Source organism: Acomys russatus, chromosome 27 (genome assembly GCF_903995435.1).
Source record: "Acomys russatus chromosome 27, mAcoRus1.1, whole genome shotgun sequence".
NCBI classification, from domain to species: Eukaryota; Metazoa; Chordata; class Mammalia; order Rodentia; family Muridae; genus Acomys; species Acomys russatus.
The window spans coordinates 42,455,594-42,482,254 of record NC_067163.1 but is presented as its reverse complement, the minus strand read 5'-3'; the positions used below and the strand labels follow the sequence as shown (position 1 = coordinate 42,482,254).

The window sequence follows — 26,661 nt, the reverse complement described above, 5'->3', positions numbered from 1 at the left end:
TGTAACAGAAACGAACAAAAATACACAACTGACATATTCTGCTTGCTGTTTGTTTTTTTTTAATTTAAAAAAAAACCTGTTAACTTTTATAAATCGTTTGCTTGTTTATTAAAAGAAAAGTAAATCTAAGATGTTTCTAGAATGTGAGGATAAGGCTTAATATTTGATAGTATGTCCTGGAACTACACAACATTAAATTATTTTAGTTTTCATTTTTGTATAGTATAGGTTTGTGTTGCCTGACTTGACTTTCTCTCAACAGCTCTTAGTAAGCTATTGAAACTGTTTCCGTTGAAGTGTTTGTCTGCTCTTAGCTTCCTGCACTGAGCATGATTTCACAGGGAGGCCCTGGTGAAACGTGTTTGGTTGAAACACATTGTTGTTACTTTAGGCGCTGACTGGTCTCCAGCCGACTGGAGTAAAGTGCAGACAGCCTATGGCTTGGATGACTTGCGTTTCACATTGGTTTGAGCAAGATGATTGGTATGAAGGACTACAAAGAGTAAGATTATATTTATGTTATAATTATGATTTTCTGTGAAGATTTCTTTTGCCTTCTTTTCTTCTTGTAGAGCTCTCTTCCATTCCTTCTATTCATTGAACGAAGGCTTCCCTTCCATTCCAATTTTAGATAATTTTTTTTCGGCTCTGAGTGGAACCTAGGGCCTCCCGTGTGCTAGGTGAGTGTTCTACCCTTCATCTGTATGCCCAACCCTCTTTAAATTTTTTGTTTTGAAACAGGGTCTCAATAAACTGCCTAGGAAGGCCTTGAACCTGTGGCACTCCTGCCTCAGTCTTCTGAGCAGCTGAGATCATAGGCCTCAGCCATCAAGCCTATCTAGATAAACTCACACTAATATTTCCAGACTGTCTTTGAGACTGAACTATATAATACTATTCTGTATGTGACTCATGTATAAAAAGAGCAGTGATTATAAACCTTATACCATAAATAAAAAAATTTAGTTAAACAGAAGACAGTTGTATGCTAATACTTACTATTATGATACAATTATTAGAGGAAAAACTAACATCCCAAGCACCATATTATATCCCATATATTTTAAGAAAACTATAATGCTTATAATTATCTTTCAAATGGAGTTAAAATGTTACCATGGCAACTTAGCCCATAATGTTTTTAAAGTATAACTTAGCATTGCAATAGTAAGGGGAAACACTTATTTAAAATATACCATGTCAAAGTGGATTTATCTTAGAAAAAATTGGTTTTTACTTTTTCAGTGGAGTATTTATCAATATTTAAAAGAAGACTGGGTTTTCTTTGCATTAAGTGTGAACAAAAGAGCCAGAGTAGAGGCTGGACCGCAGTTCTCTTGATTCCTGTTCAACCAGAGATACACAGATGATTTTTTTTCCCTCTTTTTCTTCACTTCTTTGCGTTCTAATCACTCTGATCACAAATATTTTCCGCTTATTTTACTTCTTTTTATTTATAAATGTTCATCGGTGCATAGCCTCCTGGGACTTTTTATTTTCAGATAGTCTCTTTATTTCTTTGCTGTGGAACAAGATGATTAGCATCTCTGGATCCAGTAGCCATCAGCACTGGAGAAACACACTGATGAGCTCTAAAGCATTCTTCAGAAACAATGCTCTGACCCAGGAAGGGCTCTCCATCCTGAGTTCTTCACTTTGATATGGGATAATACAATGAAAATGGTGGGAAAGTTTCAGCCTGTGAAATTTATTTTTTTATTAATTTATTCATATTACATCTCAGTTGTTATCCCATCCCTTGTATCCTCCCATTCCTCACTCCCTCGCTCTTTCCCCTTACTCCCCTCCCCTATGACTGTGACTGAGGGGGACCTCTTCCCCCTCTACATGCTCATAGGGTATAAAGTCTCTTCTGGTAGCCTGCTATCCTTCCTCTGAGTGCCACCAGGTCTCCCCAACCAGGGGATGTGGTCAAATATGGGGCACCAGAGTTTGTGTGAAAGTCAGTCCCCACTCTCCACTCAACTGTGGAGAATGTCCTGTTCATTGGCTAGATCTAGGTAAGGGTTCAAAGTTTACTGCATGTATTGTCCTTGGTTGGTGCCATAGTTTGAGCAGGACCCCTGGTTCCAGATCTTCCTGTCATAATTTTTTTCATGTAGGTTTCTAGGACCATCTGGATCCTTCTATTTCCCCATCCTCCCATGCTTCTCTCACCTAGAGTCCCAATAAGACGTCCTTCCCTCTGTCCCACTTTCGTGGTAAATGAAGACTTTCATGGGACATGCCCCTTGGGCTAGTGTCCAGGTATAAGTGAATATATACCATTTGACTCTTTCTGCTTCTGGGTTAACTCACTCATTATGATCATTTCTAGTTCAATCCATTTGTCCACAAATTTTGGGAATTCCTTGTTTTTAATAGCTGAGTAGTAGTCTCTAGTGTAAATGTACGACAGTTTCTTTATCCATTCTTCTACTGAGGAACACTTAGGCTGTTTCCATGTTCTGGCTGTTATGAATAAGGCTGCTATGAACATGGATGATCATATGTCCCTGTTGTATGCTGGAGCATCTTCTGGGTGTATTCCAAGGAATGGAATAGCTGGGTCTTGAGGAAGCCTTATTCCCAGTTTTCTGAGATAGCGCCAAATAGATTTCCAAAGTCAGCTTGTGAAATTTAAAAGCAAGTTTCCAAACTTCACTGAGCAAGTGCCTATGCCTATTTTAATGTGTGAGGACACCTTAAGCACCATAAAGATTCATTTTTAGTGTTTCGAAAAAGATTTTCTTTGAGGTTCAATCCAGATGATGATAGTATAATTTAGGGTCAAGAAAGGACTGATTTTAATAAAAAACTGCTTTTTACTGAAATGTATATTATTTGAAGTGCCTTTAGAGCATCAAATAGAAATTGTGAGGGTTCAAATTCTTTCTCATTCACTCACTAATATTAATATGGGACTTTGTTACTAAACCCAGACATTAACAGAAGAAGTATTTTCAATCACAAAAACAGTTTAGCCCTCATATTGGACCTGTCATCTTTATGAGTTTGGGCACCATCTTGCTCAGGCCATGTTCATTTGCATACAGACTCAGATGAGATGAAAACTCACTCTGTAAATGCAAAAAAAACAGCATATGAGTTTTAGCTTTTATCACTTCTAAACATCATTTTTTAGGTTGTACATATATATGTATACATATATTTCCTATATTATCACCACTTTAAATGTTAATAAAAAATGAATTTTTTATTTAAAAATTACAAATTTGAGTACAAAAGTTGACATGTAAGTGTGAATTTGATATTTACAGCAATAATTTGACATTTGTACTTTACTATAAGGACTATATATGACATAAATATAGAAATATATATATAAACTTTATTTTATAATTTATTTTGTCAGTATTGTAATTCTATAACATTTATATATAAATTTTAGCCACGTTCATTTCATAATAATCTTACACATTCAAAAGTAAACCTTTAAAAACCTAATCTATAAAATATTCTTGTGTCTTGTTTTCTGTTATACTTCATCCACTGACTATGAACAAGTGAATTTTCCATAACCACCTATCTCTCTCTGTCTCTCTCTCTGTCTCTCTCTCTCTGTCTCTCTTTCTCTCTCTCTCTCTCTCTCTCTCTCTCTCTCTCTCTCTCTCTCTCTCTCTCTCTCTCTCTCTCTGTGTGTGTGTGTTTGTGTGTGTGTGATGTGTGTACATGTTTTGTATATGGGGTTGAGAGCTAACCTAGAACACAGGTTTTCAAAGTGAAAGTACTGTCCCTGTTGTCAACCACTGACACTGGCAGTTGCATGTGGCTTTAACAATGTAAAGGCCTTCTTCCCCGACCCACTACATGCCTGCATTATCCAGTGAGCTTCTGTGCTCAGTATTTCATCAGTAAAGTGTATATCATTTCTGGACCAAAAGAATTGCTTTTCTCGAGTATCACATGCTTAGAATACACATGGAACTCCCACCTGGTTCCTGTGAGGTTAATGAGGATTTGTTCTGTCCATCTGAAAAATGCTACTTGTCACAGTGAAAAGCTTATTCATCTTTCTGTATGACTTTTTAAAGATTATTTTTAAAATCGTTCTAAAATAGCTTTTAGAACATCCCTTAAGTTGAATTTTTAGTCATGGAGAGAATCGTGAATTGTGTAACGATTCAGCTGACAACAAAATAAATAAAGGCTGCTGGGAATTTCATTTTAGCTCCTCAGTAGCAGATTTACCCTATTAAAACATGTATAGGTCTTACATCAATTTTATGATCCTGTTGAAAAAGTATCTTAAAAGTTCCAAATACTAGAATTTATTTGAATACCCATATGAGATATTTTTCAGTAAACAAAGTTTATTGCCATAAAAATTGGACACTTAGAAGGAATGTAATAAACTTGTGACTTTCTGGTAATTTAATTTTTTAAATTTAACATAGATAATAATATACTTGGAATATATTAATACATATAAGTCTGAATGCTGTGAGTTCAAAAGCACAATTTCATCTTTGTTTCTTTGTTTTTGTTCTTGTTTTTGGTTTTTTTGAGACAAGATTTCTCTTTGTAATAGCATGATTTCATCTTTAATAAAACAACTGATTTCTGTTTGACTGGGTAGTCAGAATTTTTTTATGCAATGGTATTGATTTGTTTATGATACATGATATTTTAAAAATTCATTCAAAATAATGGATTTTATAAAATAAATGTTATTTTATTTATTATTATAGCATTAATTTTCAATAGATACAGTTTTTAAATTCAAGTAGACATTTGAGATAAAACTGAATGCATGAATGTTAAATTTAAATTAATTTCAGTGAGGTTCATTGCTTAGCAATTACCTGCCTCCTACTTCAAATTTCAGAATAGGGAGCTGTGTACATCTTCTAAAAGCAGACTTGATGAGCCAGGGTGTCCCTCCAATGTCTGGAACTGGTTCTGAGCAGAAACTGGTTCGTCTGGTCAGAGGGACAGGCAGAGAAAACAAGCATGCGTCACTTGTCCCCTGTGCTGGGAAGCCCCTGTCTTCCTGTCTGCAGTGATCGAGGAACAATTAAAGGGCTGATGCACTTTTCTTATAGACTTCCCATTGTTTCTTTTTTAACATTGTTTGGAGCCATTGTTTAAAGGCTGGACATTTAAACGCAACCACATATGCAGAGAATATCAGAAAGTTGCTATATATATAACCAGGTACTCACATATGCTTAACCAACTCTCAAACACCTAAATCTATATCCAAAGCTGGTCCTTGGCAGATTAAAGAAACAAGTCAGTAAATAAAAACCATAACAACAACAAACAACAACAAAATCTGGACAAGAGAGAATTTCATTTCCAGAGCTATTACATCATTCAATTCAAATGTCAGGGTTTTAACCAAGGCATCAAGTCCTAACAGAGAAGTAGGGGTATAAGCCGGTGATCCTACTACTTGTGAGGCCAGAGTAGATGGTTCGCATGTTCCAGTTAAAGGCCAGTCTGGGCAACTTAATGAGGCTTTGTGTACAAATAAAAAAAAAAAAAAAAGAAAGAAAGAAAGAAAGGAAAGTCTTGAGGTGGGAGTCGATATAGCTTAGTTGTCTACTATGCATGAGGTCCTGGGTTCAGTCTCTCAAACTGCAACACACACACACAAACACACACACACACAGGCACACACATATATATGCTGATCTATTAGACAAGGACTTTATAACAGCTAATTTAAAGGTGTACAAAGAACTAAGGGAAGACATGGAGAAAATCAAGTAAGTAGTGTATGGAGACCATGGAACTATATAAGATAATCAGAAAAGCAATATTAGGACCAAAATGTCCAATTACTGGATTACTATTTTATTATAACAACCTAAAAAAACAATTTTGACAGTCAGGGAAAAAAACATACCTGCAGATTTGAAGGCAGAGTAATGGAATTTCTTGAGTTGGGACAAAAAGGAGAATGAATGTTGAGAGAAGTAAATGAAGCTAAAAGACCTAAGAGATAGCTTCAGCAGACTAACATACTCTCATGCAGGAGTTCAAAGAGAAGAGAGGGAAAAGGCTATGTGCAGACATAATAGCATGTGCAGTTCCAGATTTGATGAAAGACATAACCACGAACCTTCAAGAATTTCAGCACAGTTCAATTAACCAGAATTCTAGTAGATCCAAATGAAGTCAGTATAATCAAAATTTTCAGGGCAAAGTTCAGACACAGACTCTTGAAACCGAAAGAGAGAAGGGTATCGTCACATACTCTGAACCCTCTCTAAAATAACTATCAAGATTCTTATCAGACATATTGGAAAGCAGGAGGTGACAGGACAAGAAACTGTTGAAAGAGAAGTGTGTGTCCACCAAACCTTCCAACTTCGGCCAAACTGTCTTTGAGAAGCGAGCGATTCTGCAAGCACATATGAAAGTCTTCAATACTAACTGTCCTGAAACATGTCCAAGAAAATCTCCCTGGCTAAGAGAAAAAGACACTAAAGCATTACCATATACTGTATGATACAATGGTGATCTCAATGAAATGGACATGTGGGTAACTATCAAAGCTAATGTTATAAAAAATGGTTTGTAAATCTACTATCCAGTCTCTCTAAAATATAAGAACATAAAATTTAAACTCCTTGTCTACAAGCAGTATTACCACGACTCTTATAATGACTTAAGAGAATAAAATGTTCAAAAGAAAGATGAGAATGTTTGTATATGTTTAGCCATGCACCACTTTTATAATATTTCATCTGTTCTGGCAAGAGCCAGAGCTACAGGAAGTGCTAGAGCTACATGTACTTTATAATGTTCTCAAAGCAAAAGATAGAGACAGGCAGAGTGGGTTCAACAGTTGATCCACTTTATTTCTGCAGACACATACTTCATAAACGTGAAAAATGAAAGTGATTTTCATTCACACAGTAACCAGAAGAAAGTATCATGACTATATTAATATCAGCCAACACTGACAGTGATCCCAAAGCACTTTAGAAGAGGCAAAGAAGAAAATCCAATGTGTGATAAACATTCCCTTCCCAGGCGATCATGATAACATATGAAGCAAAACCTGAATGGAAGGGACACACGGTGACTTCGCCAAGAATGGTAGCAGGATTAACTACTCTCACAGTATTAAACAGGCATGGTGTGCCGACCAAAGCAAAGTCAAGGAAAAGGAGTACAGTAGATATCAGTCTAGTTAGGACTATAGACATGCATGAACAGCTCACCCAACAACTGCATACACATTTTTCTGAATAAAGAAATTTCCCAGGATTGATATATTAGACAACAAATAAGGTCTCAAGAGGTTTAAGAAAACAACCTTCATGCAATAAATATTCTCTAATCACGCTGAGCTACAATTAGAATGTGAAACAGAAAGAAAATAGTAAAACTGTCTAATCTATGTAAATTAGTAAAAAAAAAAAACCCTCTTATAAAACCCACTCATGAAAATCAGAAATATCCATATAATATAGGAAGTAGTTAAATATGAAGATAAAGACACAAAAAACAGAAGCATGGGGTGCAATGAGTGCAGCACCAAAACCGGATATGCAGCACTAGATATTTGCCAACCAGGAAGATCTTAAATCACAATCAAGTTGTATAGTTTAACGGGATGAGAAAATAAACTAGGTTGCCCAATTACATGATAACTAGCACAGCAATGTTACATGAAACAGAGACTGGAAAAGCATTAAAGATAAATCAATGAAACCAGAGATTATTCCCTGCCAAGGTAGCCACAACTGGCAAATGTAATCTACTGGCATAAAAGTACAAGAGAGCAGGCACAAATGATCGACATCAGAATATCAAGATATGGTGTCGAAATTAAAATTATTATTATAAACAGTACTAAAGATAAGTGTACACAAACAAATTGGATCAACTGGATGAACTGAAAATTTCATAGAAGTAGAAAACCAACCAGCATTATACCATGAAGAAACGCAAACTATAAATAGTCCCATAATTTGTAAGTGGGTTGGATGAGTAGCCAAAAACCTCCCAACAAGCAGGTGTAGTGGATTACTCTGATAATCTCCACCCCATACCTAGGAAGCTGAGGCATGAAAATTGCCACAAGCTCAAGATCAAGGCAACATTTCCAATTACCATAGCTTTAAAATTATAAAATATTTGATACTTAGTTTAACCACAGATGTCAAATACTTTTCTAGTCAGGTAACACAACATTGCTAAAAAGAAATTAAAGGCATCAATAGAGATGCAGCTCATGTGGTTAAGGTGACAGTGTAGGCTTTAAATTCAGTGTATTCCCTGCCAAAATCTAAATGATCTTTTTACAGAAATTAAAAATTCCTCACATTTATGTAGAATTACAGGGGAATCCTACATAGGAAAGCTAAAAGTCTTGGAATAAAAATTATAGGGAAAAATTCACAGTACTGAGTAAGCCATTGCCTTCTTGTGAATTACACAAGAAACACAGGCATCCAAAGAAAAAGATGAGCAAGTAGGATTTCAGTTAAAAAAAAATGTTTTGCACGTTAACATATCAAAACAGCCATCTAAGGTTCATGCTGGATTCCAGCCCATAGTCACACCTGGAGGAGAGATGCTCTTCATCTTATGTTCTTGGTTTCTGCCCTAAGCACCCTTTGCTGTGTCGCAGTTCTCCATTGCAGAGGGTCAGTGAGAGGCTTACTGTTCATTGTCCAAAACCCAGCAAGAGATGGACCTTGGGGCATGGTTGTTGTGTGGGGGTGTCCTAAGTTAATTGCTGTGGAAGAACAGTCTTAGTTATGGGTGGGACCTGAGCTATATAAGCTGAGAGAATCAAGCTGAACAGCAGCTTGCTTTTGTCCATTGCTCTCTCTCTCTCTCTCTAACTGTGGATTTGGTGTGACAAGCTCCCTCAAGCTCCTTCCTCTGTGACTCTCCAGCTACTGTGGACTCTAGCCTGGACCAGGAAGCTAAGATAATCTCTTCCTTAGCTAAGTTGCTTTTCTTGGGTGATTTCATCACAGCAGTAGAAAGAGACAAATAGTTGTTTATTTAAACACTTATTGTGACACTCAAGTATAGTTGCTAGTTTTCTACTGTCGGTGTTGTTATCCCAGTTTGTTCATCTGTCTTTTATGCCTCAAATGCCCCGCCCCCAAGGATAAAGATTAGTATGAAAACAGCAGGCTCGATGAGATAGGTCACAGTTGTCCCAACATCCTCACATTGTATTTCAAATTTGAATTTACTACCTTAAGTGCATTGGCAATATTTGAAAATTTGTATATGTCACATAAAAATCTGGGTATTTCTTTTTTCTTGGAAGATCTTCCTACCTAGCCATGTGTGTGAGCTTCTTCAGTGGTTCTGAAATCATGTAGATGCATTTCCATGTGTCTTCCACTTCCCATCAGCCCTGACAGGCTTCCTGCCCAGGTCCATATTTTACGACATTTATCGTCTTATGATCTCCTCCTTTCCTAACTCAAATTGCCTGCTTTGAAGTCTATTTGATATTTTTTAACTGTTTTTATCTGCAAATATCAAGTTGAGATGAATACCACCAGCAATGTATTTTCAGTTCATAAAAGCAAGTACTATGCTTTTGGAAGAGAGAACTATGAAGTGTGTCAAATGATGAAAATGATTGACATTTCTTCAACTTTGCTTTTAAGGCAACCATGTCCCAGGTCAGGCAAGTGGGACTGCTGGCTGCTGGGTGTCAGCCATGGAACAAAGATGTGTGTGCTGCCAACGGAGACCGCTTTGCATACTGCGCAACTCTGGCCATCTATATATACCAGGTCTAATAGCACAAATTATTTCAATTTATGATTATAATGCATACACTTATTATTTAACTAATGTTCCTATATAACTCTGCCATTTTAGCCAGGAGCTCTCTTGGTCTCTAGGTGCTCTCTCCCTCCCCCTCTCCCCCGCCCTTCCCCTCCCCTCCTCCTTCCCTTTTCCTCCTCCCTTTGAGTATTTTTCCCTTTGGTACTTATAGTAACTTCATAAATGATATCTCAAACAATGACATTAATCATAATTAAGCTTGTATTTTAAAATATCATTTAATCTGCTTTGAAAATTATGGTATATAAATAGAAAGTGTTAAAAATTATTTTTAGTGGCTGAAGAAATGTGTCTGTGGTTCAGAACACTTATGCTCTTCCAGAGAAGCTGAGTTTGTTTTCCAGAGCCCACAACCCAGCTAACAACAGGCTGTACATCCAGCTATAGGGGACCTGGTGCTCTTTTCTGATTATAGAAAGATATAATCTTTAATTTAATGACTTTTTTTAAACATTAAGGGATACTGTGAAGGCTAATTGGTATATATTTAAAGGAAAAGGGACAACCTAATGAAAGTACAAGACATAATAAATTCAAGTGATAAAATAATGAGAAATTAATTCTGGCAGTTATTAATGGAGGCATTTATAAACTAAATAGGACAAGTAATTAATTCACTTTATCCACTTATACATACAAATACAATAAGCCCACCAATAATATATAAACCCTCTACTAGGCTGTTAATAGTTTAAAAGCAAGTAGCTGAACCATTTGGGGGGGGAAGAAGGGGGAGGGAAGGGGAGGAAGAGGAAGGGAATAGGGAGAGGGAGGGAGACAGTACCTAGAGACCAAGAGAGTTCCTGGTTAAAATGGCAGAGTTATATAGGAAACAGAAGCTGGGGAATGGGAAGAGAAGGCCCTAGGCTGGGCTAGGGTAGGGGGCAGGCTGAGAAGTGGTGAAAGGAGCCAGGACAGTAGCAAGTTAGGGCAGGCATTATATTGCCTTGTGGAGGCACTGTTGATCCCACCAGGCTCCGGTGGACTATTCTAATCCAGCACTCACATAGATGGTCCTAGTGAAACTAAGTAAGTTATACACACACACACACACACACACAGACACTGACATACAGACAGACAAACACACAGAGACACACACACACATAGACACACAGACACACACGCACATAGACACACACATACACGCACATAGACACACACACGCACACACACAGAGTCATGCATCTAGAAGAGGGACCGATAGGGAGGAGGTGGAGCTGAGCTGATAGGCTGGGAAGAAAACTAAGAAAGCCTAGAGGGGACAATAACCGGAATGGATTATATGTGTACCTGAGGTAGTAGAAATGAATTTTAAAAAAAGAAACACTTAATATTTTAGAGAGTTGTTTTTGAACACAATTAAAAACTTTTTTAAAGTTGTTATAAACAGTTAAATGTTTATAACAGTTTAAATAAACTGCTTTAAAAATAAACTTATAAGCCTATTCATGTTCTTCTTTAAAAAACAGTTGGTTTAGTTAAACTAAGTTATTAAAATTTAAGTATCTGTAAAAAAAAAAGCTTGTGTTTTGTTGTGTTTTGGGGTTTTTTTGTTTTTGTTTTTTGAGACAGGATTTCTTCTGTGTAGCCCTGGCTGTCCCAGAACTCACTATGTAGACCAGGCTGTCCTTAAACTCAAAAATCTGACTGCCTTTGCCTCCCAAGTTCAAAGGAATTTTTATACTTCATAAAATATATTGATAAAAATATAATAAAATTATGAAGTTTAAATTTTAAATGTTTATTTTGATACTTCTAATATAAAATCTTGGCTTTCCTCAGTTTTTTTTTCAAATGGTCTCTTTCAGGTTACTGAATTCAGTTGAATGAAAACCAAATCATGAATTGAGTTCATACTTACTATTATGCAAACCAGTGTTCCTGTGCTCAGCTTCTGTTTCCTATAATGTAGTTACTCATTGAGAGCATATTAGTTCAAAGGAGAACTGACTGTTCATCATGGTGTGTTTTAGCTGGATCGTCGTTACAATGAATTTAAACTTCATGCGATTATGTCGGAACATAAGAAAACAATCACAGCCATCTCATGGTGCCCACACAACCCCGACCTGTTTGCAAGCAGCAGTACCGATAACTTAGTGATTATTTGGAACGTTGCAGAGCAAAAGGTCATCGCTAAACTTGACAACATCAAAGGTATATTTGTCACCACAACTTATTTCGTCCAGTCAAATATTTCTATTTCAACAATCACTTTGTTTAATCAGTTTAGATTTTAAGACATTTAAGACTTCTAGTAGTTACGTGCATAAGAAATACACTTCATGCCATGACAAGTGCATAGGCACAGAAATGAAACGAAAACCTCTCAAATATCCATAGACATATTTAGCTACAGCTGTAGCCAATTATAAACAATTACATTAATGTTAATTTTTAATATGAACATTTTCAGAATAAGTACATAAACAAAACTAGAAAAATGAATTAGGTAAGTATGAGGCCTCGCCTCTACACTGGTGTATTCTAATGTTGACACATAAGGATGATAATGCTGAGATACTATGCATCTACATGATCTATAGCTGAGCACATTTTGTGACTTTATGTGATTTTGGTAGAGATGAAAATTTGTTTCAACAAACAGGTCTTTGGGAATTTGGTAATATCACCATCTTTTCTAATTTGAAGATTGAAGCTTTAATACTGTGTTTATAAATTTTGAAATAGTATTATTTTTAGACTCAATGTTAATTCTTGAGGTAACTTAGACTTCATTTGTTTTGAAATTGAGCTTCAGCAAAGAAAAAAATGCTGTTCAGTCAGTTTTTTTTTTTTTCATCATCCACATGCAGTATTAAACCTGTGTGTTTTTCCTTTCAGTTTTCTTTCCTACCTTAGTAAACTAATCTATGTAGTGGAAAATGAGTATTTGATTTTTCTAATTGTTAAATGTTAAACTTGTCTCCAGCTCTACACAGTAACATATTGAGTAACCCGACATATTTCGAATATCAAAACTATTGGATTAAATGAGTTAATATTTTCTACGAATATTCCCTGTAGTTTTAAATTTTTAAATATTAGTTAATTAATGTACTCATTTCACATCCCAGTCATAGGCCCTCCCTCCTCTCCTCCCAGTGGCACCATCCTTTTCTCATGCCCCCTCCCCTATTCCTCAGAAAAGTGGAGTCCCCCACCTACCTACCCCAGTTCATCAAGTTCTATCAGGCCTGAGTTCATCCTCTTCCTCTGTGGCCTAGCAAGGCAGTCTTCTCAGGGAGAAAGTGATTGAAAAGCAGGCAATAGAGTCCATGTCAGAGAGAACCCCTGCTCCCCTTTCTAGGGGACCCACATGAAGCCTGAGAGGCCCATTCTCTACATCTGTGTAGGGGACCTAGGTCCAGTCCATGCGTGGTCCTTGGTTGGTGCTTCAGACTCCACAGGCCCCTCTGGGCCCTGGTTAATTGGCTCTGTTGGTCTTCTTGTGGAGCTCTTGTCAACTCCAGGACCTTTTATCATCCTCTCTTTTTCCCACTACACTCCCTATGCTTCACCCACTGCTTGGCTCTTGAGTCTCAGCATCTGTTTGAAACTGCTGCTTGGTGGAGCCTCTCAGAGGAGAACTCTCATGGGCACCTGCCTGGAGGCATAGCAGAGTATCATTAATAGTATCAGGGACTGGCTCTCTTTCATGGGGAGAGTCTTGGGTTGAGCCAGGCATTGGTTGGACATTGCCTCAATCTCTGTTCTATCTATTCTGTCTTCATCTCTGCATGTCTTGTAGCCAGGGTGAGTTTTGGATCAAAGTTTTTGTGGGTGGGTTGGTGTTGTCCTCCCTCTACTAGGAGTCTTGTCTACTTTGAGGGTGTCCTTTCAGTCGCCATGGCTCTGCTACTAAGAGTCTTGCCTATCATTCCTCTCATATCTTCCCAGGGGCCTATTCTGACTTAGGTCTCCAGCTTGTCACAGAGATGCCCCCACCCACAATTTCTCTTTTCTCTATAGGGCTTCTGTCCTCCCACCCCTGCTCTTCCTAGGTCTGATCTCCACCTTTATCTCTCTCTGGGATCCTTATCCTACTCTTTCCCCTCTATTCAACCACGACCTCTGTCTATTCTATTTTCTCTTTTGAGTGAGATTTAAGCAACCTCCATTGGGCCCATGTTACTTATCTTCTTTGAGTCCATGCATTATAGTATGCTTATCCTGTACTAAATGGATAAAATCCACTCCTAAATTAGTAAATACCATGTATGTCTTTCTGGGTCTGGGTTTAGTCACTCAGGATGATCTTTTTTAGTTCCGTCCATTTGCCTACAATTTTCCTGATTTCCTTGTTTTTAATAGATGAGTTTTATTGCATTGTGTAAATGTACCATAGTTTCTTTATCCATTCTTCAGTTGAGGGACATCTAGGTTGTTTCCTGATTCTGGCTATTATGAATAAGGCTGCTATGAACATATTTGAGCAAATGTCCTTGTATAGTGAAAACTTTTGGGTTTATGCCCGGAAGTGGTATAGCTGGGTCTTGAGATAGAATTATTCCCACTTTCCTGAGAAAATGCCAGATGGATTTCAAAAGTGGCTGTACTAGTTTGCATTCTCACTCGCAATGGAGGGGTGTTCCTCTCTCTCCATCCTTGCCAGCATGTGCTGTCACTTGAATTTTTGATCTTAGCCATTCTGACAGGTCTAAGATGGAATCTCAGAGTTGTTTTGATTTTCATTTCCCTGATTACTAAGGACGTTGAACATTTTTTTAAGTGCTTCTTGGCCATTCGATATTCCTTTGCTGAGAATTCGCTGTTTAACTCTGAGCCCCATTTTTAAGTTGGGTTATTTTCTTTGTTGGTATTTCATTTTCTGAGTTCCTTATATAGTTTAGATTATCCCTTTGTCAGATGTATGGTTGGTAAAGATCTTTTCCCAGTCTGTAGACTGATGTTTTGTTCTGTTGACAGTGTCCTTTGCCTTGCAGAAGCTTTTCAGTGTCATGGGGTCCCATTATTAATTAATGATCTTAGAGCCTGAGCTGTTGGTGTTCTGTTCAGGAAGTTGTCTCCTGTGCCATTGAGAATCTCACCTAAGATTCTTTTTAGATTTTTTTTTTTTTTTTTTTTTTTTTTTTGGGTTTTTTTGAGACAGGATTTTTCTGTGTAGCCCTGGCTGTCCTGGACTCGCTTTGTAGACCAGGCTGGCCTTGAACTCACAGTGATCCACCTGCCTCTGCCTCCCGAGTGCTGGGATTAAAGGCATGCGCCACCACGCCCGGCTCATAGATTATTTTCTAAGTACAGTTCCCATGTAAGAAGTTGGTTGTTTTTAAAATAATGGAAATAATTGTTGTATTTCACTTTTTATAAATGTACAATGTAAACAACAGTTACACAAGTCTTACGTCTGTCCATCTTTCTCTTGTGTGTGTTTGTGTTTACCCTTTCCAGGGACACCTGCTTGTCTCGGCTGGTGCTGGAACACAGAAGATGCTGTGGCATTTGTTTCCCAGAAAGGACCTCTGTTCATTTGGACCATCTCAGGACCAGATAGTGGAGTATCTGTACACAAAGAAGCTCATAGTTTTGTGTCTGATATATGTGTATTTAGATGGCACACCCAGAAGAAGGGAAAAGTTGCATTTGGTCATCTTGATGGAAGCATTTCAATTTTTCAGCCTGGCAAGTATTTAGCTATCATGGTCCTATCTATATTTCTTAGCAAATACACTTTCTTACACATGAGATATTAGTCTGAAATTAAACAACTTGAAAAGAAGAAATTGGCCCACAGTTTGACTTACAAAGTGGGAGGTTTGGTCTCTGATAAATTTCCCCATTGCTTTCAACCTATGTGAATATATTATGTCTTAGACAGAAACTATGACAGGAATATCTTACTCATCATATGGTGGGTGTGAAAAGGAGAAGAGGAAGGGAAATCAATCCCAGTATTTTCATCCTAGTGACCTAAAGCCTCCCAGTACAGCCTGCTTTTATAAACATATTTCTTTTCCTTTTGAGGGTATAATATAATTACATAGCTCCTCCCCCTTTCTTTCCTACAACCCCCCCCACAACCTTCTTTGCTCTCTTTCAAATTCATGGACTCTTCTTTCATTAATTGTTATATGCATATATGTACATGTATAGAAACTATATATTCCTAAATACAACCTGCTTAGCTATATAATGTTATGCATAAGTATGCTTTCAGAGCTGCCCAATTGGGATTGGATAGCCAGAACCTGATTATTTTTCCATTTTCTTTTTTTCCAACTTTTAAATTATATTTCCTTTTTACATATACATATATAGTATTACACAAAATAAACCACATACAGCAAGAAAAACCATGAAACAATCAGGAATTACATAAATGTTACGCTCGTAATGATTTGAACTTGAAAACATCTCTCCTATCTTGGTGAGTCTAAAATTCTGAATGAAAATCAATGTTTATCATATCTCATCTCTATCAACTTAAAACATCTATCTAGACCTAAAAACATCTTGACCCCTGAACAACTAAGCTTAATTGTACAGCTACACTACCTGGTCTTCAACCCCATCAGAGACTCAAAAAGGAATAAAGTTTAACTACCTGAGGGAACTGGAAGTGCAAGTTAGCAGCCTCCATGTTAAAAAAAAAAAAAAAAAAAAAAAATGACAGAGACAGTTTGCTGCCTGAACAGTCACCCAAAATTCTCCATCATCTTGGAGCATCATCCTCAGCCTTATGGCCCAATATATCTGACAGACATATTTGTGAGACCGGGGCTCTTGAGGACTTGCTTACCCTGTCTTGTCAGAGTTTGGCTGTCAACTCTGCCTGCATCCAAGCTAAAGGCCCCACCACCTCCCTCTACAGCCCATCAGCACCACAGGCTATGGACCAAACCTTCTACATATGAGGCCTTGGAGGACTCTGCAAACTGCAAACCATAGCAGTACTTAAAGTCTAATTTCACATTTTAGCAGAAGCACAATAGTGAAACTACCCGCAGATTTGCTGAGTCGTCCTTACAGGTGTGGTGTTTACTTTCATGGCATCTGTGCAGTGCTTTCTTTTAATTAACTCCAATCAACCATTTGTCATTGTCTGGAAATTTTATATCAGCTCTTAACAGTTTATCATTTACTAAAATGAGAACAATTTTTTTTTAAGCAGGAAGGTATAATGGTTTTCTAGTACCGTCCAGAAGATGATTTACCTTTTGATAAAGATACTTCAATACCACAGTTCTTTATCAAAGATGTCACCCCTCACAGAGAAAGGGACTTAACAGGACTGACTGGGCCTGTTATGAATTACTGCCCTGGGTTATATTCATTTCAAAATGTGGCAATAATAAAATATAGCTTGAAAATTAATAGTTATCTTAATTGCTTTCCTCTCATTAATGACCATTGTTAACTCTGGGAGGCATAATCAACACTTCCAGGCACTTGTCCTCTCTGTTAGCATGTAACCACTGACTGGCCAGATGGGTAGATAAAGGTGCCCTTTCAATAATGAAATAATTTTAAAAAGTAACATGTTCAGTTTTTCTGATACTGGTATAAAGAATTAAAATTGAATGGAAAGAGTTTTCTTTGTGAGCATGCATCCCGTGTGTTGCTTTTACATCTTCCCTCCATTATGGACACAGTGAAGTGTGTAAACTTACATTAATTTCTGTACTCTTTTCTTAAGCTATCTACTCTCAAAGTCAAAATTTTGACAGTTGTATGACATATCACCTTCAAAATTCCAACTTCAAGCTCCCTTGACTACTGAGAAGTGTAGGCACCAACAATTGTGTCTTGTTGGGAAGCAAAGCTAGTCAGTGTTAAAACTGGAGTGTGGCCATATGCAACCAAGGCCAAAGTCAATGTTTTTACTCATGGCTGATAACTACTTCCCTGCCCCTGTTCTAATGTGAGAAAGTGAAATTTCTTGCTGACGAGATAAGCAAGTCCTTTTCTTGCAGATTTTCAGTAAAAAGCATAAGAGATTCTGAAAGCATGAGAAAGTATCAGAGAAAAAGCAACTAACTCACCATGAGGACAAACTGACTCTCCCCACCCCCACACATGCCAGCCATGCCTTCCACACAGGAAAGCCAGATCAGACTTCCAGGCATCTCAGAGACTGCTGACGTACAGTAGAAAACACGAGTGGAACTCTGACCCTATGATGCTCTTTGAAACAATTTTCTTTGTATGAAATAGGTAGTAAAAATCAGAAACACGTTCTGAGACCCGAATCTCTTGAAGGAACAGATGAGGAGGATCCAGTTACAGCCCTGGAGTGGGACCCACTATCCACTGATTATCTTCTGGTGGCTAATTTGCATCATGGGATTCGTCTACTGGATTCTGAGTCACTTTACTGCATCACGACATTTCGTTTTCCCAGTGCAGCAGTGTCTGTGCAGTGCTTAGCCTGGGTTCCCAGTGCTCCGGGCATGTTTATAACTGGAGGTAAATGTATCCATATTTCTGACTTGCAAAATACGTGCATACTCGTTAACTGAACTAGATAAATTGTATTTTGTTAGCTGGTTCTCATAAAACTTGTTAATTTGCATCGCAAATATTATTTAATGTCGTAAATGTCTAATTACAAAGTGTGTCATTGACATGATTAAACTGAAATTAAGGAACCGTATTTCCTCTGTATGGAAACACATTGTAATATATTATATATATGCACATGTACCTATGCTTATATATTCACAGACAACAAAAGGTTGGGGTCTAGGTGTGGAAAGAAAAGAGGAAAGATATTGATTGGAAAATAATCTTCCTGATAGGAACTCTTTTACCCTCACTAATTTTGACATATTATCATCAGATCATATGTTTTCAATCAAATTTAAAAATAAAAGTAGCGTATAATTGCATGGTTAAAAGAATACTTGTTCCTGCCTGAGAGAAGTTGCCAAGGTAGGTAATGAAATCTGAGAAGAAGGAAGAATTCCAGTGATAAGGAATTAAGTGGCCTCCAACTTTGAGAATTTACTAAGACTCAGGGAGAGAAAAAGAGAGATAGAGAAGGGGGGAGGGGGGACAGAGAAAAAGAGGAAAGAGAAAAAGAAAAGAGAGAGAAAGAGGAGAGATCATCTTTGGAACAAGAAGACAGCCAGTGATTCCATAAGAGTTACACTTACTTTAGCACAAAATAATATTATTTTGCATCTCATTGGTTAGCAGGATTCTGTACTTGTTTGTTTTACTTTTAGTGTTTTAATTTTAATAAAGAAATAACTCTAATTTATATATATATATATTTGTAAGCTTTAATTAAGTTTATGGGACTTTATTAATGATAGAAAAATTTTAAGTATATTTATTACTATTAAGACAAACTATGAAATTCACCTGTTTCAAACCACAGTTCAGTGGTTTGTAGTCTATTCTCAAGGTTATATAGCTATTATCTTAATCTAGAGTATCTCATTTTTTTCCTGTGAAAACCTGTATCCACTAATACCCAGTAGATACCCACTATAGTTCCCCATCCCCTGAAAAGCAATATAAACCAATAATCCACTTTCTATCTCTGAATGTGCCTTTTTGGGACATTTCAGGCAACCATTCCAAATGTGGGCTGTTGTGTTTGCTCCTTTGACTTAACACAATATTTTCAAGATTTTTCTGTGCTATGGCATAGAGCAATATTCCATTATGGGATCTGACAGATGTTGGTGGCAGCTATTTATACTATTTACACTTTAGGTGACTATGACTATGATGAACATCAATATAGAGCTGTTATGTGGACTTATGGTTCTGCTCACTTATAAACACTTCTAAAATTGCTGGATTCTAAGGTGATAGATACTATGTGTGACTGTTTGAGGCATGGACAGACTTTCCTCCAAGGCTCTGAAGTTCTTTATCATTACTTTTATGACTGGTGTCAAACAAAAATGTGTTGACATTTGCATTTCTGATGATCTGACTAGATTCTCAAGTGGGTATTTTACGCATTTGGAATGTTTCAAGGACAACACCTATCGATAATTTTAAATTAAAGAAAACTGGATTTCACTGCTTGCATGTAGTTAATTCTCCTCCAAAGAAAAAATGTAAGTAAAAGTATAAAAGTTTTAATACTTCACAGTATCATGTTTCCTACAAATAAACTGATAACACCATATAAATGTACCATGTTTTATACTGCTGAAAATACTGAAGGAGCCATCAAAGCCACAGAATAACTAATATTCCTAATATATTTCTAATCATGAGGCTTTTTAATAAAAAAATAAATAATTTAGGGTTTGAGCTTAGTGGTTAAAAGAGAGCTTGCTGCTTTTCCAGAGGACTTGAGTTCAGTTCCCAGCACCCACACCAGGGAGGTCACAGTACATGTAACTCAGCTTCAGAACATCTGACAGCTTCTTCTAGCCTCAGACACACACACACACACACACACACACACACACACACACACAAACACACACACAGCATTTCCTCCTTACTCAAGCCTATTTTCCTCATGCAAATAAAATAATTAACAATGGCTCTTCAAATTAGTTTTTTTCTAAATTAGAGGGCATTGATGAATAATTAGAAGTGACTATATTTGAATCCCAAACATTTTTGTAAATTACAGCCTTTCTGTAGAGAGATTTCAAACTGAGTTTAGGAGACACAGGATCAGTGGATGATATTTGAAAGGCTGTCATTTTGCACATGGCTTCTGTGTGCCTTTTCAATCTGCATTGCGTTCTTTATTTTTGTCATTTTCAATTTTCGTATCTTGGAAAGATTTAGACTTCATAATCCTTTTCTTTCATATTTTCTGGAAGTGTCTATGTCTATTAGTGAAAAAACAGATGTAAAAAGTACATACTAATATTGTCATTTTAAAAATAGTATCTTTCAGATACACTTGATAGATAGACTTCTAGGCTTATTTTCCTAGATTGCATTAAATATAACACCATGAACTAAGAATCATTATGAACAGAAATTTAAAAAAACATTTAATTCTAAACAACAAACATTGTTAGCAGATTGATCCATGAGGTTTGTCAAGACCATTCTTGATGTCAAGTTGTTAAAATATCAGGGAAACACTATGGATCATAATAACTTTTACCCAGACTACATGTCAATGCACTAAATTGATGACTATCAAATGCCTAGTTTATTATTATCCATTCTGGTTTGGACTTCCTGTTACCCGCAGGTTCAAAGAAATGAGCAACATCTACAATGAATGCAAAGGCCTTTCTTATATTTTAAACAGAAAATAAAATGCTGAGAGGTTATTTATGCACATTTCAATATGTAATTATTAATAGGTTATACTAAACATGTACAGTAGCACCAAGTAGTAGAAGTGGTTGTTGTCACTGGCTTGAAAATTATTTCATAAAGTTATTTTCATTGGCAGAAAAACAACACATATGTGTGTGGTTGGGTAGGGAGCTTTCCTACTGCTGATTTGATTCTATGTGTGTGCCTGCGTGTGTCTCTCCATATGTGTGTATATGACCCTGCATGTAGGGGGGCAGAAGAGGGCACTGGATTCACTGGAGACGGAGCTTCAGATATTTGTGGGACATCAGTCTGTTACATACATAGGCACTCAACTTCTAACTCTAGTTCTCAGGATTGTACAGCAAGCTGCCTTAACTGCAGAGCCATGTCTTCAGGGCCCCGAAGGCAGCATTTCGAAAGGAGATTGATTTTAAAAATAATCATGTCATATTTTTAATTTATGAAGTGATAACAAACTAACCGCACATTATTTAAGGACTATAATTACTAATTTTTAGCTAGATTGGTTTATGCTAGCATATACTTATTTAACATAATCAAACTTTATGCTCCTATTTCCACATTTCTGGAGACTCTGTAGAGGTAGAAATTGTGCTCATTGATACAGATTATGAATTTAGAACAAACAAAGTTGAAATATAAATTAAGTCTTGTGATTTTATTCTAACGAAAAGTAATTGCTATTTCCCCCTCATATTTTAGTTTTAGTCTCATCTCCAAATACAAATCATTACACATCTTCAACAAGTGAAGCTGTCCCACCCCCGAATTTGACACAGAACCAAGCATTTTCTCTTCCTCCTGGTCATGTTGTGTGCTGTTTCTTGGATGGTGGAGTTGGGCTTTATGACATGGGAGCCAAGAAGTGGGATTTTCTTAGAGAACTGGTAGGTCCTCTGGTTATTCCTTCTGTTATGCATAATGTTCATTTTGTGTAAACTTGTGATATTTACTTACACCCATGTGATAATACTTATAAACACTATTTTGTAGGAAATAATAGCCTGACTTTGTTGTTGTTGAAACATTTTAATAAATAACAGAATAATAACAACAACAACATCAGCAATAACAACAACATAAAGCTGGATGTGGCTGGTTGGCATAAGGTTTGTCTTACATTTAAGACCCTGTTTAATCCCTAATGCCACATAAGAGAAAGAAGGGAAAAAAGAATTCTAGGAATCCTATGATTCCTATGATTTTTAAGGCCTCTGCTTAAGACACAAGCAACCCTCTTTTGGTTTTATGTTCATTTCTGCAGAACTGAATTTGCCGCATCCAGATAATATTGTACCTAGAGCCAGGCCTGATATCTTCAGGACATGAGGGCATGTTTGCACTGTAATTAGTATTACTTGTTGCGTTCTCCTCTCTATTCTTCCATAGAGCTTTCGAATGTCCTAAATTCCCCATAACTTGAATTATATTAAGGTGTACGTTTACCATGCTTAAGTGTGCATTGTTTTCTGTGATCACATCTAGAAAAGGAATTAAATTAGTTTTCTGTTTCTGTGACAAAGCACCCAAGAGGACTCAAGAGAGAAAGATTTATTTTGGCTCATGGTGTTAGAGAATCAGGTCCCAGTCCCCTGGCTCCACTGCTTCTGGTCCTGTGGAGAGCAGAACATCACAGCAGGACCATGGGTGAAATATAGTAATTGCTTAGAGTCAATTCTTTATCAATTCTCTTGTTTCCCAGGACTTAGAACAAACAAGCAAACAAAAGTAGACAACAGCAGCCTGCTGGGAGATAGATTAGCAGTTAAGACTGTGAACTGAGTTTGGGTCCCAGCACTCACATGCGCATGCGGACACAATTTGAGAATGATGAAAATTAAATCGTTAAAACAGAAAAATATTTTTTTTCATCGATTTGAAATTGAAAAAAATGAAACTTGTAGAGACCTTGCAATTTAGTTGCTGCATGAAAATGAGGTTGAGGGAAATCAATGTCTGTGCCAAATACAGGTTGAATATCTTCTATTCTACAATTTGTAATCTGAGTTTTTAAAACCCTGTAACTTTTTAAATACTGGTGGATTACAAGTGGAAAAATACCACAGCTGAAAAAAGTTATCTTTAGGGTGTGTGTGTGTGTGTGTGTGTGTGTGTGTGTGTGTGTGTGTGTGTGTATTCCAGAAATGTAAACAGACTTCTGGTTTGGACTTGGGTTATATCATCCCCTTGTATCTCATTATACATATGGAAACTATTTTTGTTCTTTGGCTTTTAGAGACAGGTTTCTCTGTATAGCCTTGGCTATCCTGGACTAGCTTTGTAGATTAGGCTGGCCTCGAGCTCACAGAGATCCATCTGCTTCTGCCTTCCCAAGTGCTGGGATTACAGTTGTGCTCCATGGCACCTGGCCATATCAAAGCATATGAAGAAAAGAAATCTGAAACTCACAACACTGGGTGCAAGCATTTTGTATGCAGGATGCGCAACCTGTGATTCAATAACAGCCCAGCATTCATTCAGAGCAATGAGTACAATGTGTGTATATTTTGCACTTTCAAACAATAGTTTGAAAACTAGTATATGTATAAACTTCCTTTTGCATTATGCTTTATTAATAATGGTTTCCTTCCTGATGTGATTTCTTTTTAAATAATGATTCCTAGGGACATGTGGAAACTATATTTGACTGTAAATTCAAACCTGATGATCCAAATCTCTTAGCAACCGCTTCCTTTGATGGCACTATAAAAGTCTGGGATATAAACACACTGACAGCAGTGTACACTTCACCTGGTAACGAAGGGGTCATTTTTGCTCTTTCATGGGCTCCAGGTAAAACTTTCTTTTATTAAAATCCAGAATGAAATCTTCGACTTTCCTAAATTTTATTCAATTTTATCTTCTTTCTCTAAGTTTAATCTTGTTCCAAATGATTGTAGAGGCAAATTGGTGGCATCATTTGGTCAGCTCAGTTTCTGGGAGGTGTCTAATGTTTTAGAATAGCCCATCCACAGAAGAACTCTGGTCCCTAGGCAACTAAGATGACAGCCACATAGAAAACCTACAATAAATGTAGATTATATGAACAGTATCTAATTTTGGCTGTATTTGGACAGCCCTTAAAAATTAATGGATTCTGCATGATAAATTTTTTTCCTGACATTTTTCATGTGATTTGGATTTGTGAAAAGAAAAACTACCTAGCAGCAGTTTTACTTTTCTGTATGTTTTCAGTTTTGAAAAAATAAGCATGTTTGTGTTTTCAATTGATTTTTTTATTTGATCAACTTAAAAAATATTTTCCTAACCATTAAAATATTACTAGATAGGAAGGAATATGAACAGTAACACATTACATATTCATGTAATACTTAGAAGTCAGTAATAATTTAGGGGGTTGTGACTATAGCAGCTGGCCTGATGATAGAGCCATCTCTGTCTTTCTAACTTCTATATGGAATTATTTATTGATCATAAAATGTTACCATAGATTTGTTCTAAAACATCATAGGGGCTGTAGACTAAATAAATTGACCATATAACTATTAAAGTAATATAACAAGTACATTCAGTGCGTTGTTCTCTCTTATATTGATGCACTGATACAGTTATATAATTATACTTCTGAAATTTTCCATTATAAACTTTATCAATTATGGGGTGATAATGCAGAGAAGTGGCTCAGTGGGTAAGGATGCGAATGGCTAAGCCAGTGACCTGAGTTTATTCCCTGGTACCAGCATAGTAGGCTGGGAGAACCAATTCCTGCATATCTTCCTCTAAGCTTCAAAGGCATGCACGTGCCCCTCCCCACACAAATAAAAAATTTTAAAGTATCAACTATTATTATTAAATAAATTTCAAGTTTTACTTTTCCAAAAATTACATTTTAAAAGAGACTCACATTTATATAAAATAGTAAATGTATAATCTCCAACAAATTGTGTTTTAAGGTGATTTAAATTGCATTGCTGGTGCAACTTCCCGAAATGGCGCTTTTATTTGGGATGTTCAAAAGGGAAAAATGATACAGAGATTTAATGAGGTAAGATTAATTTACTGCTACTGAGTAGTATGGTGTCTTACTGCATATCATGTAAATATTGCACCTCAACATGTACCAATAAAACGGCATGTATGTTTTATCAATTAGAAAAAACTGCAAGGAACTTTAGGTGGTCAGCCTAAAATGAATCTGAGAATTGCAACTGACTTTAGAAAACAAATCATCTGAAATTGCATCATAGATTCAAAAGAATTTTAAGTTATACTTTTCACAAGATCTAAGCAAATATTAAATAATGAGTAGAGGACTAAACTCAGAAATGCCCAAATATTGCCTTATGGTGTGTCTTTTCCTGTGGAATCACAAAGAAATTTCTGCTCACATATCAAAAACAGAATCCCGTCTAAGTTCAGCTTTGTGAACCCTTAGGTTTATTGTGGTTATGGAAAGAGCAAGTAGTACTCAAAAAGCTGTTATGCCACTGGGAAGTTCTCTCTCCTAATGTGGCTCACCTGTAGCAATGTCACCAAAGACCCTTCGCTAGGTCACTCCACCCTCCCCCCTTCAGGATACTCTGGTAACCTCCAAGAACAAGTCCTAGGAGGTAGTACTGACACTCTCATTAGCATTATTGAAGCCCTGGCCATCACTGCATTGTATTATTTTATTTTCAGACATATGAGGCAAGGTAGGGGCAACAAAGCAATGGCTCATGATGGCGATGGCCCAGCTGGAGAAACAGGTTCACTAGAATACCTGGTCCTGTTAGCAGTAGCTCTCAGTGTAGACTCGTTCTATTGTATTGAGCCTTTTACTTCACCTAAGAAATGATGAAGTTAGATTCCACAATTGCTTTTATCTCCTTTCAATTTCTATTGGTAGATTTGAGAAACAAAATTCCATGCTGAGATGTCTGAGATGTCTCTTAACAGATACTCTGGTGCCAGCCATATTGAAGCAAATTAAAGTGTGTGTGTGTGTGTGTGCGCGCGTGTGTGCATGCCTCTGTGTGATTTCAACATATATTTAAGTGTGCTAATTAAAGGAGAAAAAAACATATATTTAGGAAAGCACAGTACACACCTATAACATGAGATTTCTTTTGAGAGAATGTCACGTCTATGTGTCTTAACAATCACCATGTGGATGACTTGGGTGACTCTTGAAGTGACATTGCTTAAAGAGGTTCTCAGTATATATTTTAAAAATAAAATCAGAGGTTGTTTCCCAAGAGCAGTGGAAAGGATTCCAGGCCAATAAGACGAAACTGTAGATCACAGGGTAACCATCACCTCACTGTGACCTTCCCTGAGGGTCTTTGTAATTGCTGCTGAAGAATTCAAAGAAGAAGCCATATAGAGTATGGTGAAGAGTATCAGGTTGTTATAAGGTAAAAGGTAGTATCCTATTAGACAGCTACCCAAGAACCATGCTGGAGGAAAAAAAAACGCTCTCATGGGTGAGAACGGACAAAGACTGGGGAGGCTTTTGTGTAAACTTGATTGTGTAAACAGGCTTTATGTCTTTCCTAAAGTCACTAGAACAGAGAGCTTCCCTAAAGGGAGTTTTCCTGTACAGGTGATCAACAATTCCATTTAAACTACCTCTTAGAAAGGACACAATGGTATGTTCTGTTCTTTTTCAGA

At 36.9% G+C, this 26,661-nt stretch overlaps 1 protein-coding gene across 1 annotated transcript in view; it reads left to right on the top strand.

The window, feature by feature from the left end:
• Positions 1 to 218: 218 nt before the first annotated feature.
• The window catches only part of Wdr17 (WD repeat domain 17), a 67,700-nt gene continuing 41,257 nt past the window's right edge, over positions 219 to 26,661 (top strand). The window contains exons 1-9 of the mRNA XM_051169608.1: positions 219 to 502; positions 9,621 to 9,749; positions 11,781 to 11,964; positions 15,220 to 15,450; positions 17,983 to 18,234; positions 19,722 to 19,844; positions 21,751 to 21,935; positions 23,673 to 23,841; positions 24,963 to 25,054. Coding sequence (XP_051025565.1) covers positions 437 to 502; positions 9,621 to 9,749; positions 11,781 to 11,964; positions 15,220 to 15,450; positions 17,983 to 18,234; positions 19,722 to 19,844; positions 21,751 to 21,935; positions 23,673 to 23,841; positions 24,963 to 25,054 — 1,431 coding nt within the window. The 5' untranslated portion in view covers positions 219 to 436. The remainder of the gene's footprint in view (positions 503 to 9,620; positions 9,750 to 11,780; positions 11,965 to 15,219; positions 15,451 to 17,982; positions 18,235 to 19,721; positions 19,845 to 21,750; positions 21,936 to 23,672; positions 23,842 to 24,962; positions 25,055 to 26,661) is intronic.